Source organism: Engraulis encrasicolus, chromosome 7 (genome assembly GCF_034702125.1).
Source record: "Engraulis encrasicolus isolate BLACKSEA-1 chromosome 7, IST_EnEncr_1.0, whole genome shotgun sequence".
Taxonomy (NCBI): domain Eukaryota; kingdom Metazoa; phylum Chordata; class Actinopteri; order Clupeiformes; family Engraulidae; genus Engraulis; species Engraulis encrasicolus.
The window spans coordinates 41,979,384-41,998,310 of record NC_085863.1 but is presented as its reverse complement, the minus strand read 5'-3'; the positions used below and the strand labels follow the sequence as shown (position 1 = coordinate 41,998,310).

The following is an 18,927-nucleotide window of genomic DNA, read 5'->3' as shown; positions in this document are numbered from 1 at the left end:
GAGTGTCTACCTTCTCTTGTTTTTAAAATGGTCACTATTGACTGTAATGAAAGTAGTTTTCAATGAGGTCACTAGTAGGAGCGACTATAATTTAAGTTCACAGGTTATTCAAATCCCAGAGTACCTCGTCTGTGCCCGTGTGGTGATTGAGTGACTAGTCATTTGTTGTTTGTACAGATGTGATGAGCCTTGTGTTTTAGATGAATCCTTCCCACAGGCAAAACGGAGAGCTAGACTATAGCAGAGTACTTACACTAAAATGTAGTACACTGCTATTTAATTAAATGTATTAAAAGTACTGTACTGTACTCTAACCTTAATTTCCTTTGGTATTAATAAAAGTACTCTGCGATCTCTCCCATTTGGCCTGTGGCTGCAGAGCCACATTGGCCCAGCAGGTGGCAGTGTGTACAACCACGAGCAGCTTGGGTCTCCATAGAGATGCATAGGCTGTAGGGCAGGGGTGTCTAAACTTATTTCAGTTCAGGGGGCACAGGCCTGGACTCCCTGTAACAAGAGGTTTCATACCTCAATGGGGCCTTCCTAGATAAATAAAGGTAAAAACAAAAAGTCAATTTGATCTCAAGCAGGCTGGACCAATAACATCATTTTGCAAGGTGGATGTCAGTGGGCCTATCAGGAGCATTGACGAGAAAAAGGTCTGAGATTTCAGATTTTTAACACTTGATAACCAATTTGCCTTTTTTGTGTCTAAATAGAGATTTACTCCCCCTACCCCCACATTTGTTTTTTTCTACAAGAGCATATCTAATCTTTGTGGCAATTTTCAAAATATCATGATTCATGTCCATTCTTAAAGCAGTTTTAACAAATGGCAGAATACTGTGCATGACCTGCAAAACCCAGTCTCTCACTTGAAATCCTTAATTCATCTCTCAAAAGCAAGTCTTTGTCAATGAACTTTTCAGTGCCATTCGAATGGTTAGCCATTGAATTGTCATGTTATCAATTGACTAGCACTGTTCTGAGGTCGTTTCTGATGACAAGGGTATCTGTACATTTTTGCTCACCCAATTTAATATTTTTCAAGACCATTTTAGGATGAGAAAAATGAGACCACCATACAGGGAGTGTGTGTGTGCGTACATTGTGTCTTAATATTGCCATTGCTATTACATTGCTTAGTATAAATATATATATATAGAAAATACATGACTAGTGTGCTGGTATAGTGTAGTCTAGTGCAAAAACCGGCAGCAGGGAAGAACTGATCTGGAAGCCTTTGGAAACCAAGCATGCCGAGTTGCAAATGGGCAGAAATGATGAGTGTCTAATGTTTCTCCGTCAGCTTCACACGTTTTAATAGCCTATGAAAAAAACGGAGCATGCATGCATCAGGATTCATGCGGGTCAATGTGTTATTTTGTTCTCAATGCTTACCGAAAATAGTGGGTAGGCCTACACAATTTTGCAACGAAACTCATTTGTATATCGCCTTCATTGGATTCATGTAGAGTGGCCTTTTAGTGTTGCCCCTCTTATCAGGAAATGTTCATTTACAAAAAAAATGCACATTTGTAGTGCTTCTGTAATATCTGTCATTATTGATTGCAACATTTTATTGCATTGCAAGTCTTAAGTGTAATGATTTTCATGATTAAAACCTTGCAAGGGGCATTCTCATTCACTTCCAGATGAAAGTACACACAAAACATAGGCTACAGTTTGAGTGTGTTCACCTTTTATTTAATGTTAAAAGTATTATTTCATGGTTTCTTTTCATTTCTTTTCTGTTTTCTAAATTTTATTTTGTTATTGATAGATATGGGTTTAAGTAAAACAAACATTGTCATTTCATTCTATAAACTACCGACAACATTTCCTCCAAATTTCGAAAGAAATTATTGTCATTTAGATCATTTACAGGTCATTCTCAAAAAATAGCATATTGTGATAAAGTTCATTATTTTCCATAATGTAATGATAAAAATAAAACTTTCATATATTTTAGATTCATTACACACCACCCTAAATATTTCAGGTCTTGTATTGTTTATATGGATGATTTTGGCATACAACTCATGAAAACCCCAAATTCCCATCTAAAAAAATAGCATATCATGAAAAGGTTCTGTAAATGAGCTATTAACCTTATAAACTGAATCAACAAATGAACTTTAAACACCTGCAAAAGATTCCTGAAGCTTTAAAAACTCCAGCCTGGTTCATTACTCCAAACCACAATCATGGGTAAGACTGGACCTGACTGCGTTAAACATTGAAGTCAAAGGCAGTGGCATTGCATGAGAGTTATGGAAGCCCAGATATCCTTGATGATTTGCTGTCAGCTGTTTTTTTATTTTGTGGTCTGGTAACCCACTCTTCCCTCCTCCTCCCTCCTCAATATACACTGTAAATTTCCATACCATCTTTAGGTGATTTGGTGGTTATGTATTGCAAGTCTGAAATATGATGATTACATAGGCTATGCAAATGACATCACATCTACTTCAATATAGGTACAGTCTTAAATAATGGCCTAAACATAAAACAAATGGCAAACTTAATGATTCACACTTTTTATTGATACTTAATCCACCCTATATTTACATATGAAAAATCAACTTTCATCAGGGGAAAATACTTTTTTAAAGGTCAGAAGTAGCAGATTTCCATTGCATTTCACCATTCAGTGGGTAAAACCTGCTACTTTTGACCTTGGAAAAAGTATGTTCCACTAAATTGATGAGGGTAGACTTTTAATATGTGATGCAGAGGGGATGGAGGATCAACATAATTTATGAACCATTACTATTGCAATTTGTTTTATGTTTGGTTTGTTACCACAGATTTTATCACATATATCAGTACATATGACCTTATTTGCATGTTTAATCTTCATAATTCAGAAAACTTGCAATACAAAAAATATTTGTCTTAATGTAGATTTAACCAAGTTTAAAATCCATGTCATAGTTTAAAAATGTATCCTATTCACCTAGAATCTCCTATGTCATCCTATGGAAAAAAGAATGCGAAATCTCCAACTTTGACCTTGAAAAAAAGCATGTTCCACTAAATATCAATCCTTAGATTTTTAATATGTGATGCAAGGGGTTTAAGGATCACCTAAAAGTAGGAACCATTACTATTGCAATTCGTCACAGGTTTTGGCCTTTTTAGAGCTAGATTGACAGGCCTGCTAGCACAGTATCACAACTATGAGTTGACTCAAAACGCTTTCAAAATTTACATACACACACATATTCGTAATCTTTTTTTAAAAAAAAGACTTTTTATTATTGTCTTTGTGTATGTGCGTGAGTGTGTGCACTTTCTCACGTGAACCCCATACAATTGGCGCCGTGCTGCAGCCTCCAGAGCTGGTGCTGTATGTGAATGTGGGAATATGTGTGATTATTTTGAAAGCTCTTTGAATTCAACTTCATAGTTGTGATACTGCGCTATATAAATAAGATACATGTTGTATTGTATGTGGTATTGTCATTGATCAGATAACTAGATACTACTGTATGACTAATTGATTGACAGGCATTCTCTTTTTTTTCAAATTTTTTTTTGGGGGTCTTTTTCGACTTTATTTGATTGGACAGTGTGCGAGGTGGACAGGAAGCGAATTGGGAGAGAGACAGTGAGGGATCTGCAAAGGACTCAGGCCGAGAATCAGCCACATGGCAGGTGAGTGCCCTACCGGTTGGCCACGGCAGGGCCTGACAGGCATTCTCATTGCAGAAAAAATAGCCAACTCTGTTTCAAGCGTCAAAAAGCGCCCTCAACCACTTCTTTGTACTTGTCTTGAAGGCCGATGTGGAAAAATATAGAACTGTAAAGCAAAATTAATTTGAAACAATACACTGATATTGTAGGCCTTTGTGTAATTAAAAGTGAATTATTGTAATTTTGTGTGGATCATTATACAGGGCACATTTGGCCTATAGGTATGTAACGTAGTATGTTATTTGCATGCCTTTTTCTCTCCGAAATATTATTTCATTTTACTACCTTGGATAAGAGAGAGTCAATATTTACCTGGAAGCAATTTGCCAATTCATATCATATTTATGGAAATTAGACAGTGCTTAACACAGTATGACAGCTTGGTAAATCATTTTGCATAGAAAACTTATACAATGACCTGGGGCTTAAATGTTTTGGGGGGTCAGACAGATTCATATATTCAGTGACACAACTTTTGAAGTACCATCACCAAAGCAACTGAGAATGTACGAAAAAAAAGAGAGAATTGTACACAACCAACTGCATGGATATATAATAGCATATGCATTTACTCTGATCTCATTCCTTGTTGTCTACCTGGGTTAAGTTAGTTTGATAATGGACATTCATTCAGCATTTAAAGTGTTTCCACAATAATACCTTTTGTCCTGTAAGATAAGACATTCTGCACCGTACCACTTCCTCCATCGACAATTTTTGACTGATGGCTTTTCCGCCAGGGGTGGGCAGTGGAGAGGTATGGCCATATATGTCAGGCTTTTAAGGGGCATTGTGTAATGTTTTTAGTAGTTTATATCCAGATTTCATGCTGCCCATTCACAAATGTAACCTTTTTTCACAAATATTTACCACCACCATCAAAATCTAAATATTCATTTTGACTGGGAAAATCACACCTAAAAGGGTGGATCTTCTCCATGTCTACCGTAAATATTTATGAAAAGATCAAATTTGGCAATAGGCAGCATAGTTGAAATACTCACTCTGGCCATCATCCTACACAGTGCATCTTTAAACTAGAGATGCACCGGATCCTGATTTTTAGGATCCTGCTGGATACCGGATCCACTGCTTAAGATCCTGCTGTATCCGGAACCGGATACCGGATCCTATGAAAGGGTTGAAACATATAGCCTACTCGCACACGTGGGCCCTTTTTATTACGTTGGCTCAAACTATTTTTTAGACTCATTGGCTTACTGCCACACTACCTGCACTGGCCGCTTCCAAAGGGCTTTCACTCCATGCAGCAACTGGGGTTGTGAAAGACTGACTGAAAAACCTAGGCTAGAGATGCACCAGATCCTGATTTTTAGGTAACTGCCGGATACCGGATCCACTGCTTAATGCGGCGTACACACACAAAGCTAGCTTTTCGCTGGCTCGCCTACTCGCCACTCTTTCATGGAACGTTCGCTGAAAGTTCCCGCAGCTTTAACTGCCAATGAACAGGCGAGAAGTACCGAACTCTGCATTCCAATTGGTTACTCGCTTACTCGCCTCGCTCGAAGTTAAAATATTTTCAACTCGGGATCCGCCCACATCGCATTGCTTGTACAGTACTCGCCTACTCGCCTGCGAGTCTCGCTGGAACACATCGACATTCTATTGACTTAATTCGCTGAGCGAGTAACTAGTAGCGACGTGTGTGTACGGCCCTTAAGATCCTGCCGGACCCGGATCCTGTGAAAAACCCTATTATCCTGCTGGATCTGGAACCGGATCTTGGATCCTGTGCATCTCTACTTTAAACACTCAAAATTGCACTGAACCGGCTAGCTGAACACACACTACACATATGCACTCACATACGCCAGAGACATGGCATAAACACATAAGTTAAGATTTGCTGCTTTGCCATCAGTGTCGGGTTGATGAGTGTTGTGCACAAGACAGGCCACAAACTCAGAGGTACGTGCAACTTTGTTCTGAGTAAAATTGACTTTATTGACCACAGATAAAATGTAGCACTACTGTAAAACATGGAACATTTGGGCATAAATATACTTCCTTTATCAGAGGGCAGACACTTGTAGTAGTAATATTATTATTGTTATTTCTGTCCATCTGTGGTGACCAAAACATTCAGCAACATTCCGAAGCTCCAGCACCTGATCACCATGACAACCCAGTGTGGGTGTGGTCGTGGTCCTATATGATGGGGGAGGGGTAGCAGTCATCACCAGTTGCTACGGTTACACTAGAAATCTGCTACAGTGATGAGAACACTCATAGTACACCTCTGTTACCATGGCAATATCGAGTACAGATATTACAGATCAGTCACCATGGCGATGTGATCATGTGATGGGCAAGGATATTATAAATTCATGACCTGGAAATGGGTGTTGCCCTTGGCAACAGCTGAGCGAATCGGATCACCCCCTCCTCTGTGTATACAAGTATCTGATTACAGCTATTTGCCGACATCAAGTGTCCATGTTTCATTCCATTTGGCAAATCTGAAATTTACACACATTCCAGAGCAATATAAATAAACTTGAATCCATATGAGTTCTCTACTAGTTGGGAAAGAAAGTGAATTCAAGGCTGGGGTCTAAAGCCAACCCCAGAAATAAAAATAAAATAAAATAAAGGGTTCATTTTGACTGGCTACAGTGAGGGAAAAACTCTGTTCAACCTCCGCAACACAGATACCCTAGCTTCAGCTGGTGGCTCCTCCCCCATGAGGTGAGCGACAGCTCTGATTGGAGGAGAGAGAAGCAGCTCAAGCCATCAGGCCTCCTGATTGGAGGAGAGAAGCAGCTCAGGCCATGAGGCCTCCTTCAGGTGAGTAGTACACCCTCAGCAGAGTCCACTTTGTCTCTCATGTCAGTCACACTAGCCCAGAGCATGTTTCACACACACTGCGCGAAAAAAAAGTTCCAGAACGTTGCAAGTTTCGGCCAATCAAGAGGGGACCTGGAGCAACATGTTTCCAAACGGCAGCAGGTTGGACACACACTGGGGCAGGATCAGGTTGGGCATGGGGGGAGAATAGGAGGTTGGGGACACTGTCAGGTTGAATACGAGGAGAGGATGCAGGTAGTGGATAGGACCAGATTGGGAACGGAGGGACAGTAGGGGGTCAGGGCCAGGGGGCTGGGCTATCAGGTGGGCAGTACCAGGTTGGAGTCAGGATCAAGTTGGAGAACAATAGGGCACCTGGACAGGATCCGGTGGGGTAGCGGGGGACAGTAGGGGGGTTGTTGTTGGGTTTTTTTTGTGAAACAGGGGCAGGTCGGACACACTCAGGTGGGGAAGGGGAGGCAAACAGTTGAAGAAGGTAGGTCTGCACGCTGCCAAGTAAGCACCAAAAAAAACCCCAAAACTCTATTTAATTAAAACAAGGAACGTTGCTTGTTTTAATTAAAAAAAGTTCATTTTTTGAAGCAGAGCTACCTTCATCTGACAGTACGAGGTTGGGCACGGGTGGCTGGTGTGTGTGAAGTGAAGGCTGCACTGGCGTTACTGGTCCCCAAGATGGCGCCGGTCGGCCTGGACATGGCGCTGGTGGTTGCTGGTCTCCCATGCAGGTGTGTGTGAGCTGAAGCCTGCGAGCTCACTGCTTGCTGGAAGCCTCATAATACTGTAACACTGTAGTCCCAACCCATAGCAGCCTTTCTGTAAGTAGCAGCCCTGTAGCCTCAAAGTTGAAGTCTTCTAACCTCTGTAGGCTGATGTTGAACTCTTGTGGAATTGTAGGCTCAGAGTAGAAGTCTTGTACCCCCTTTTTGGCTTCAGTTGAAGGCTTGTGCACGTGTAGCATTCAGTTGAAGTCTTGTCCCCCATGTCCTTTGGTTGAAGTCTTGTACCATATGTAGGGCTGAGTTGAAGTCTTGTGCACTTGTAGTATTGCTCCCTTAGCAGCCTTGCACCTTTGTAGGCTCATGTTGAAGTCTTGTACATTTGTAGTCTCGCTGTAGCCTTGTAGTGTTGCTCCCTAGCAACCTTGCATCCTTACAGCCTTGTCCCCTCTGCAGTTTGTCCTGACAGGAGAGCCTTGTACCATAATAAAAGCTTTGTATCCTCTCAGCCTTGCGGCCTTCCACCCTCCACAGTGCGCTGTGTTTGAATGAGAGCGCTTCACAGGTGTGAGAACAGGGGACGTCATGCCCCCCACACACCACCCCAGCACTGCAGCAGGCCACTTTTCCTCCAGTCAGTACAGAATTCATAAAATTCATGTGTGTGTCTGTCTTTTGGTCGTACCGTTGTGTGTATAGGTGTGTGTGTGTGTGTGGCAGCTACGTACATGCATCACGCTGCACACCAGTCCTGTGTCAGAGTTGTAATGCTATTAGTGCTACGCTACACCATAATATCCCAGCAGTACATTCAGACAGTGTGTGTGTGTGTGTGTGTGTGTGTGTACGCGTGTGTATGTGTGTGTGTGTGTGTGTGCGTGCGTGTGTGCGTGTGTGTATGTGTGCCACTGCTACACCATAATGCCCCAGCGGTACATTCAGGCTGCAGGAGACTTTCAGCCGTGAGATGAGTACATGCCCACAGTGGCAGATAAAACTCCCCAGAGACACGCGGATGTGTGTGTGTGTGTGTGTGTGTGTGTGTGTGTGTGTGTGTGTGTGTATGTGAGACATGAGGGAGGAGAGACTAGCAGGTAATGCAGCACTCGGACAGGGAGGTGGCCCATCAGACAGACAGGTGGCCTGAGGAGAGAGAGAGACAGGTGGGTGATCCCAGAGACACACCGCTGTCCAGCAGAGGTCGTGACCCTTCACCTTTCCCCTCTGAGGTGTTGAGTTCCCCTCTGGGCCCGAAAAAGCAGTTTAAAGCTCGTACATACAAACCTCTGACCTGGGAGTAGGACAAAAAAATTAAAAAAGTGTTTCGTTCCATAATTTATTAAAAAGTGGGAGTGGTTGAAGCAGACTTTTTTTTCCTTTTCTTTTTTGAATCTCTTCCCCTCTGAGCCCACCTTCCCCCACAGGTGTGCTGGGTTCACCTCGGGCCCCGCCCTTCACGGAGTGCATAAGGTTATCCACAGGTGTGTTTCGCAAAGAGAGAGAGTCCCACAGGTGTAAGGTTTTCTAGGCCGGAATAGTCTTAAGAGGAGGGATCTGCAGGTGTGTTTCGCACAGAGAGTCCCATAGGCAGGAGAGTCTGTAAAGACTTGGCAGTAAAGAGGAGAGCAGAACACTGCTGTGCTACACATGGCCTGTAGGGGGCCCTGCTGTGCAAACAGGGGAGGAGGCCGTAGCTGGTTGACACTGGCGCTGTGTAATAGGGGTCAATACTGCGCTACAAAGGCAAAGTGCAGTAACTACACCAACATTCCTTCAAAGCTTTATTGTTAGGTTTGGATATTGTAGATACTGCAAATATGACAGTAATATATATCGAAAACGGGACACCTGTGGACCATAAGGCTTTGTCACAAGATAAAAGAGGTGTTATAAAGACAAAATATGTAGTTACTGCACTTTGCAGAATAGGTGACGTTGGACTCCCCCTGTCGCGCGTCTCCATGTCACCACAGAGGGGCGCTGTGTTGTGCTTGTCCTGCTGCTGGTGGTGGTGGTGTTACGTGTAAGAGGGCAGTGCTGCTACATTCGGCCACACCACAGCTATACAGCACAGAGTGGCAATCCGAAGAATAGTAAATAAGAATAATTAATAATAAGCGGCAATAAGAATAACACTGATGGTAGTCATCACTGGTAGAGTCAATACTTGTATGGATCTGTCACATTAGTTCTGTAGTGGCAACAATAACACTGGTGTATTACTTTACCACACCAGTTGTAGTGGTAATAAGAATACTGATGCATCACTGTACAAACACCAATGGCCACCAGGCCAGAGAGGAGTGTCTGTGTACCGTACGTGTGTTTGTGTACACGTCTTCAATCCATGTTTGCTTGAGATGGCCGTGTGGCCGTGTGGGTGTGGGTGTGTGTGTGTGTGTGTGTGTGTGTGTGTGTGTGTGTGTGTGTGTGTGTGTGTGTCTCACTGTCTTGAGTGGTGTTTCAGGAGTCCTGTGTGTATATGCACGTAATGCATCTGATGCGTACCTCCTGAATGCGGAGAGTGTGTGTGTGTGTGTGTGTGCGTGCGTGCCTCACTCTGCCTTGATGGGTGGCTCCTGAGTCCGGGGTGTGTGTGCGCGGGCATGTGTGTGTGTGCCGAGGAAAGCTCCTTGGCCCAGGGCAGTGGAGTAGGCTGCTGCGGCCGCTGCTGACGTGGGAGGGACTTGCGCAGATCCCTGGCTACCGATTGGCCCAGGGGCGGGGCCGTGCGATGAGGCGGCAGCAGGGTATTGGCCAGGGAAGATGGCATCTCTTCCTCTGGCCGCAGAGACGGGGTCGTGCGCGTGCGTGAAGAAAGGGGGGCGGGGGGGTGAGAGGGGGTCGTGAGCGTGTGTGTTTGAGCCGTACTGCTCCAGGTTGTCGTAGTGGGAGGGGGGGTGGGGGTGTTTGGGGGGGGGGGGGGGGTGGCTTCTCTCATGTTTGGCGGGGGCAGCTGCGGTCTTCGAGTGGGGGCCGTAGGGATCTTGGTCGGGACTGCGGCCCCCCCTGCGCTGGACCTCAGGGTGCGTGTGTGTGTGTGTGCCGTGAGTGTGTGTGTGTGTGTGTTCCGCCTCCGGGTAGCGCTGGGAGACGTGCGGGTCGGGTGTGTGTGAGCGCGTGGGCACGGCGCTGCTAGCGTGTGTGTGGTGAGGTGTGTCGACGGCGGTGGTGTATGCGTGCGAGGGAGTGTGCGAGCGCGTCATCGTGGGCGTGTGTGAGCGTGTGACGTTGTGTGTGTGCGAGGAGGAGGGCGTGTGAGAGCGCGTGAGTGTGTGTGTGTCTGCGGTGTGTGAGCGGGGCAGCGCGCTCTCTGGCGTGACGTTGTAGCGCGCCTCTTTGCCCGGGTCAGACTTGCTCCTGAGGGGCTCGCCGTGTGTGTGTGAGTGCGAGTGTGCGTGTGTGTGTGCGTGTGTGTCGAGGGGGGGCTCGGGGGCCTGTGTGTGTGTGTACGCGGCCAGGTTGTCGTATTGGGAGAGGGGCGGTCCTCTGAGCCTCTGTCTCGCTCGGCTCTCCCTCCGCAGCGACGGCACACGCCCACACGCTCGCTCCCCCTCATCGCACACGCTCGACCCCCCCGAGGTGGTGTGAGTGTGCGTGTGCGTGTGAGCGGGGGGCATGTCGCGACTCACAAAGCCGTGCTCCTTGACTCCCACGCTGTGTGCGTGTGTGTCTGTGACATGTGCGTGCGTGTGTAAGGGTGTGTGTGAGCGACTCACGCTGTGCCCGTGCGGCGTGTGTGTGTGTGCCGGTGTGTGCGCACGTTGGTGGAGCAGGTAGTGGTACGCCCCCGCCCCGGGCTTGTCGCGATCGCGACCCCCCGCGAACGAGTGCGCGTGACGGGGCAGGCGCAGACTGGCGTAGCCCAGGTCGTAGAAGGGTGTGTGAGCATGTGTGTTAGTGTGAGCGTGTGCGTGTGAATGTGCGTGCGTTTCGGGCGCGCCGTAAGGGCTGTAACGGTATTGGACGCGGCCGTTCTCGAAGAAAGGCTGCAAGCGGGTGACATGGTAGTCGACCTCGGAGGTGGGCTGGGCTTCAGTGGCGTCAGGCAGGGGATTGGTGGAGGAGGGGGGGTAGTTATGGCAACGCTGCTGCTGCTGCTGTTGCTGCTGCTGGTGGTGGAGGTAAAAGAGCTCTGCGTCCGAGAGGGGCGGGGGATGGGCGCGCGACGCCGAGAGCGAGAGGGAGGGCGAGGGCGTGTGCATGGAGTGGACGCGACGCAGCGTGGAGTAGGCCGAGGTCGGCTGGCTGGAGTAGGCGTACGCTTGGCTGGGATGGCCGGAGTAGGCGTGGCCTCTGTGGTGGTGGTGGTGGTGATGGTGGCTGGGGGCGGGCTCTGGGGCCAGGTACTCGGCTCTGGTTGGCCGGTGGGCTTTGAGGGAGTGGTGGTGGTAGGAGCGCGGGCCGATGGTGGCGTAGCGCGACACGTCGCCGGTGGCGTACGCCAGGCTGAGCTCCGGGCCTCCTCCGGCTGACGCACGGTAGCCATAGCCCAGGCTACCGAGTGCGCTCACCGGCAGCGAGCGGGGGGCGGGGCCGTACAGCGCCTCGGCCGCCGCGTCCAATAGAAATCGCTCCCTTTCGTCCAATAGACGCTCGCGCTCCGCTGCGGACGCTTGGTAGACGTAGGCGGTCTTACGGGGGAGGGTGTGGCTGTGGGTGTGGCTTAGCAGGGCAGGCCCCTCCCCTTCCAGTAGGTAGGCATGACTGCTGAGGGCGGCGGCTGCCATCTTGCTCTGGATGGAGCGCATGGGGGGCGGGGGAGGGGCGACCTGCTGGGATGCTGTTGACGACGAGGGGTGCAGTACCGCCTGCCGCTGATAGAGGGAGCCGCTCTCCCGATCCCTCTCCCGCTCCACCGGCTTGATGGGCTGATAGGGGGCGCTGTGCTCCCTCTCCACCGGCTGCACCGGCTTGATGGCCTCCCACGGCCGCCTCTCCTGCGACGAGGTGGGCAGGCGCGGCGTCTGGGGCTGGGGCTGCAGCACGGCCACGGGGTGCTCCGCTCTGGAGGGCAGAGGAGCGGGGTGTTCCGCGGATTTGGGGAGATGAGCGGGCTGTTCGGATACTTTGGGGGGAGGCTGAGGCTGCTCGGGGGCCGTGGGGGGAGATGAGAGGGGAGGAGCGGGCTGTTCGGGCGCCTCGGGGGCTCTCTGGGGAACCGCGGGCCGATCGGAAGCGGTGGGGGGAGGCGGAGGAGTTGATGAGGGGTCCACGCGGTGCTCTGGTGGCGTAGGGGTGGGCGAGGGCTGCTGTGCTGCTGTAGGGGGGTCCAAGACGGCCGTCTGCGTAGAGGTGGGCAGCTGAGGCTGGAGAAGAAGCCAGACAACACACGTTTACACTCAGACATGGCACTTTCCCACTAAGGCTACGTTTATACGTATTGCCTGACTCTCATCAGACCCTCTTGTATTACAGGGTGTCTACAGGTTTGACCAAGTCAAAATTAAGACATTTTAAGACTTTTCAATACCATTTTCCAAATAAAATTAAGACCAAGTCGCGACGTTTACAGGTTTTAGCAAGTCAAAATTAAGACATTTTAAGACTTTTCAATACCATTTTCCAAATGAAATTAGGACCAACTCGCAAGATCATACACCGGTTCAAATGAAGCACAAAAACCAATTGGTTATTTACATTAATGTAGCCGTTTAAAAACACAAAACTATATAAAATGAAACTTTACACTAAATAAAATTCAATAATGCGTTCTAAGTTACACTACATGGCTACAACTCCCGATTTCCGTCGTGAAGTTCATCACATGGCTGACATAATTATTCCTCCCTAAATTAAGCTCCACAAATTTAAGACATTTTGGTTGAAAATTTAATACAAAATAAGACTTTTCAAGGCCTTATTTGGCGAAAATGAAATTCAAGACTTTTTAAGACTTTTTAAGGACCCGCGGCCACCCTGTATTAGCTCACAGGAGGATCTGGAGGACCTTCTGATTCGCCCCGCTCCCAAACCAAAATACAGACAAACTCATCAGGAGATGTGACTAGTCAAGGTTTAAGTGGAACCTCACAGCTGTTTCAGACAATTCGCATTGACTCTGTGCACAATTAAAGTAGAACCTCATTAAAAAATATTATATACTGCAAGTGTTTCCCCAATCACACGCAGAGATTTTTTGAAAATATCACATCTTCGCAGCTCCAGATGTTGTAAGTTCGTAGAGCAAGGTAGAATTAATTTATCTGAGTCAGGTTAATGTTATATGGTGACAATTAAAACAGAAAACGTAAAAGTGATGCCTCATCTAAAATTTCTCGATGCCTTTCACATGAGGACGACTGAGGTTGGAAATGACAAAATATTTAATCTTACTCTACTCTCAGTGTAAACTGTAACGGTTACACTGCAACCTCGCTGTCGGGCCTGAAGTTTGCACAGGAATGATCACAAGCACCCTTTACCCACAGATGATAAAATGTGCCCCCAGGAGGCCTCCACTGCGCATGCACAAACACACACACACACACACACACACACACACACACACACACACACACACACACACACACACAAGCTGGTTGAGGGGTGTGGGAGCCTTACCTGAGGTCCGGGCAGAGACACACACACACCCTCTGTGCTGAGGCTGGAGGCAGTGGAGCAGCGTGGGGCAACGGAGGCAGCTGAGGCAGCCGGAGGGGTCACTGCTGGGGCAGGCTGAGAGGAGGGGGCCACTACTGGGGTGGGGGCCACTACTAAGGTGGGGGCGGTCACCGCAGGAGGGGCAGCTACTGATGTGGGGGCCACTAGAGAGGTGGGAGGGTCTACTACAGATGTGGGGTCAGCTTCAGAGGAGGGGGCAACTGGAGAGAAGGCGGCAGGGGCAGGTGTGAGGTTTGAGGGGGCAGTGGAAGTTAGAGAGGTAGGGGTAAGAGCAGGGGCAGTTATGAAGGTGGGGTCATGGGTAATTAAAGAGGTGGGGACAGGAGCAGGGGTGGTTATGGAGGTGGGGGAAAGGGCAGCAGGGGCCGAGGTGGTTATGGGGGCTGGGCCAATTGGAGAGAGGTCAGAGGAGGGGGCCGTGGCTACCTCCACTGCTGCTGGCTGATGCCGTGTGCTGATTGGAGGAGAGGCAGAGACTGGTGAGATGGGCGTCGGCGTCACCGTAGAGGGCGTGGCATCAGAGGAAGTGGCGTGTAGTGGCGTGTCTGTGGCATCAGTGTGTGTGGGTGTGGCATGAGGGGTTGTGTTGACGGTCTGAGGGGCTTCACAGGGAGAGGGCAGGACAGCTGCTGCGTCAACAACCATGCCAATTAAAGCAGCATTCTCATTGGCTGAGGTGGCAGTGTTCTGAGGCTGGGGTGTTTTGATTGGCTGGTTGGCCTCGCTCTTGCTGTCTGGCACTGTGGTGTCAGTGGGAGTGGCCGAGGGGCCGAGGGAGGCGGGCTTAGAGGGCGGCATGGCAACAGAGAGGGGGGAGGGGGGTGTGGTCATGGCCACGGAGAGGGGGGAGGGCACGTAAGGCCAGTCCAGACAGCTCAGCAGCTCGTCAGCCCTCAGAGGGGAGAGAGGGGAGGGGCTGTCACAGCTGGGGGGAGGAGACTCCAGATCATCCAATCGAAACGCCACCCTGCGGGTCCCGGGGCCGGGGCGTCGGGGAGATGAGGGAGACAGGGACACAGGGCCTGGGGAAAGGAGAGGAGAGGAAGAGGAGGAGGAAGGAGAGGAGAGGAGAGGAGAGGGAGATGAGGAGAGGAGAGGAGAGGGAGATGAGAAGAGGAGAGGAGAGGAGGGGAGGAGGAAGGAGAGGAGAGGAGAGGAGCGGAGGGGAGGAGAAGAGAGAAGGACGAGGCAAGAATAGAAGAGGGAGAGTTTAGAATTAGAGGAGGGGAGAGGAGAGGAGAGAAGAGAGGAGAAGAAAAACAGAGGAGAGGAGAGGGAGAGAAGACGAGTTGAGAGGAGGGGAGAGTAGAAAAGGAAGAAAGGAGAGGAGAAGAAAGGAAAGGAGGGAGAAGAGGAGGGAGGAGGAGATGACGAGAGAAGAGAAAAGAAGAGGAGAGAAAAGGAGAGAGGATGACAGAGGATGAGGAGAGGAGAGCAGCGGATAGAGAAAAAGAGGAGAGCTCAGGAAGGAGAGAAGAGAGGGAAGGAGAGAGGATGAAGAATGAAGTGACGGAGGGAGGGAGCGATAGAGAGAGGGATGAGAAGAAGATGCATGGAAGAGGCCTCATTAAGACATGCAGCAGCAGGGACAAGCATGCAGTTAGCCAGGTAGTGTGTGTGTGTGTGTGTGTGTGTGTGTGTGTGTGTGTGTGTGTGTGTGTGTGTGTGTGTGTGTGTGTGTGTGTGTGACTGAGCATGTGTGTGATTGGATTGTGTGCATGTGTGCATTGTGTGTGTGTGTGTGTGTGTGTGTGTGTGTGTGTGTGTGTGTGTGTGTGTGTGTGTGTGTGTGTGTGTGTGTGTGTGTGTGTGTGTGTAACTCACTGTGGCGTTGTGTGTGTGTGTTGTCGGCTGGGGTGGAGTGCAGCGGTGATGCTCCCTGGAGGTCCAATAGCAGCGCCTCATTATGCACAAACTCCACCCTGCTGCCCACAGGAAGGGGAGGGGTCTCCACAGGAAGTGGCTGGCTATCTGGAGAAATGAGCGACGTTGACGAGGGTGGCGGCTGGCCAATGGAACTCTCCAGCAGACAGGAAGTGGAGGAGACTGAGGAGAGAAAACAGGGAGAAGGATTCACACACTCATTCCACAGACCAGAGAAGTAGAATAGAGGAGAAGTTTCACTCTGATTGGTTCCCATTGGTCCCCATTGTAGCCACAGTTCCGCCTGTGTGCGTTACTCACGGGTGTTGTCTGGACCAGAGTCCTGCACGGGTCTATTTTTGAAGACCCGTACCCACCCGCAGAATACAGCACCCACCCGCCCGTTTACCCGTCATTAGGGGCCAAGCAGCGAAGCTGGCGAAGGCCCCTATAGTGTTAGCTGGTATTCTTATTATTATTACGTAGACATCTTTCCTCTCCTTAGCAAGTCTATGGCAGCCCATAGAACCGTAGGTAGGAAAATGCTGTAAATTGGCACACACATTCGGGGCAGACTCAGCATCACCCACAGCGATTTATAGGTCCCCAGCCCCAACACTCTAGCGCCACCAGCAGGTCAAAGTTGCAGGTACATTTCTGCTTGTAACTTTTGAACCGCTGGGCCAATTTTCAAAAACTTGGTATCCCTGGAATCCTTGAGCCAAGACGAATCCAACGCACCCTATGACGTCATTTTCCGCCAGGAAAGATTTCCCGCCATTTTGAATTTTGTAAAATTCAATAAAAATGCTATTTTTCCCGCAATTTTTGACAAATTCGCCCGAAACTTGGTATATAGTATCTCTGGACTGAGCTACACATGGGGTCTCAAGGAATATTAGATATCTTTTATCATTTTGCCGTGACAGCCAATCAAAATTGTCGTAAAAGTGGTGAAACAGGAAGTGAGGTCATATCTCAGCAACCGTTTGTTGAATTAGGTTGGGATTTTGTACACACATAGTAGTCCATCCCATGACATACCACAAAAAAAATCAGAACCCCAGCTCAAACTCTGTAGCGCCACCAGCAGGTCAAAATTTTAGCTACATTTTTGCCTGTAGCTTTTAAACCATATGCACGATGTAAAATATATCATTATCACTAGAATCCAAGCCGAATTCAACGCACTACATGAAGTTATGTCAACGCAGAAGGGAAATTCCGCCATTTTGAATTTTGTAAAATTCACTGTAAGTCTATGGTAGCCCATAGAACCATACATAGAAAAATGCTGTAAATTGGCACACATATTTGAGGCAGCATCAACATTACCCACAGCCAGTTATAGGTCCCCAGCCCCAATACTCTAGCGCCACCAGCAGGTGAAAGTCGCAGGTACATTTCTGCTTGTAACTTTTGAACCGCTGGGCCAATTTTCATAAACCTGGTATCACTGGAATCCTTGAGTCATGACGAATCCAACACACCCTATGACGTCATTTTCTGCCTGGATAGTTTTCCCGCCATTTTGAATTTTGTAAAATTCAATAAAAATGCTATTTTTCCCGCAATTTTTGACCATTTCGCCCAGAATTCAGTATATTGTATCTCTGTACTGAGGTTTGTATGGGGTCTCAAGGAATATTAGATATCTTTTATCGTTTAGCCGTGACAGCCAATCAAAATTGTTGTAAAAGTGGCAAAACAGGAAGTGAGGTCATATCTCAGCAACCCTTTGTCGGTTTTGGCTAGGATTTTTTACACACATAGATGTCCATCTTATGACCTACTGAAAAAAAATTCAGACCCCCAGCTCAAACTCTGTAGCGCCACCAACAGGTCAAAATTTTAGCTAAATTTTTGCCTGTAGCTTTTAAACCATGTGCACAATGTAAAATATATTATTATCACTAGAATCCTTGGGCCAAGCCGAATCCAACGCACTATATAACGTTATGTAAACGCAGAAGGGAAATTCCACCATTTTGAATTTTGTAAAATTCAATAAAATGCTACTTGTCACACAATTTTTGTCAGAATGACCAGCAAAAAGGTACACATCATCTTCAGACTGACAGGCATTAGGGTATCCAAATAATTTTTGATACCTCTTATCGTTTGGAGGTGACAGCCAATCAAAATTGTCGTAAAAGTGGCAAAACAGGAAGTGAGGTCATATCTCAGCAACCGTTTGTCAGATTCTTTTAGCTATTTTTTGCACACATACTAGTCAATCCCATGACCTCCCACAAAAAAAATCCAGATTCCCAGCTCAAACTCTCTAGCGCCACCAACAGGTAACAGGAAGTGAGCTTATATTTGTCAGCCCTTTAAGGGATTCAAAATAAACTTGGTTCATGTGAGCACACTCCCCTCCAAGGAATGCACACAAACATTGGCGAGATTTGGGCCAAAGGGGGCGCTGCAGTTCCTTCTGTTGCCGTGGCGACTTTGGCAAGTTTACTGCTTGGCCCCGCATTGCTGCTTGCAGCTATATTTATTTCTCAATTTCATTCGGACCCGCCCGGACCCGTTAACATTCCACCCGTTGCCCACCCGTACCCGTAATTTTTAAAAACTTTTTCGTTCATTTATTATTCTATTTTGGAAGTTGCACAAGAAATGAAAAAGGGCTCATGAATGAATTTTTAAGCTTGAAAATCACGTGTGAAATGGAATCCAGGGCCTGCATGTTTTGATATCTGTTACGCACTGAAAATGAAACACTGAATCGCAGAAAAAACAAAAAAGCAATAAAGAAATGAATGCCCCTCGGATTGGATCTTCGGCTTATTTAGGACCCAGAATTCTGGTGACCTGGAAGTAATCCTGTGCTTTCAGTACATTAAGTTATTTGGAGGCACACTTTAGTTTGCCTCTTATGTTTAGTCCAGCACGTGCTACTGATATGCGCGCATTCTCTCACTTTTTGGATTACACTGTGAATCATAACGTTTCGACTTCATCTCAATAAAAAAGAAACACACCAGCAGCATCAGGTGAGCTCAGTCACTTTTGGCCACGAGAGACTTTGGGGCGGTTTCGGAAGGCTTGTGCCACGGCTCGCAGATTTGTAACGTGGATTATCGAAACTGAAGACTTGATTTCTTCTATGTGGATACTTAATTGCTTTGGTATAATTAGTGCAAAGAACATATTTTTTGTGACATTCGGACATTGTTTGGAAGGA

General features: G+C 47.8%; 1 protein-coding gene across 1 annotated transcript in view; it reads right to left on the bottom strand.

The window, feature by feature from the left end:
* Positions 1-9,211: 9,211 nt before the first annotated feature.
* arhgap32b (Rho GTPase activating protein 32b) overlaps positions 9,212-18,927 on the bottom strand; it is a 58,137-nt gene continuing 48,421 nt past the window's right edge. Inside the window, exons 23-26 of the mRNA XM_063202247.1 lie at positions 15,696-15,917; positions 13,812-14,893; positions 10,119-12,580; positions 9,212-9,308 (exon numbers count right to left, since the gene is read on the bottom strand). Of these exons, the coding sequence (XP_063058317.1) occupies positions 9,212-9,308; positions 10,119-12,580; positions 13,812-14,893; positions 15,696-15,917 (3,863 nt within the window). The remainder of the gene's footprint in view (positions 9,309-10,118; positions 12,581-13,811; positions 14,894-15,695; positions 15,918-18,927) is intronic.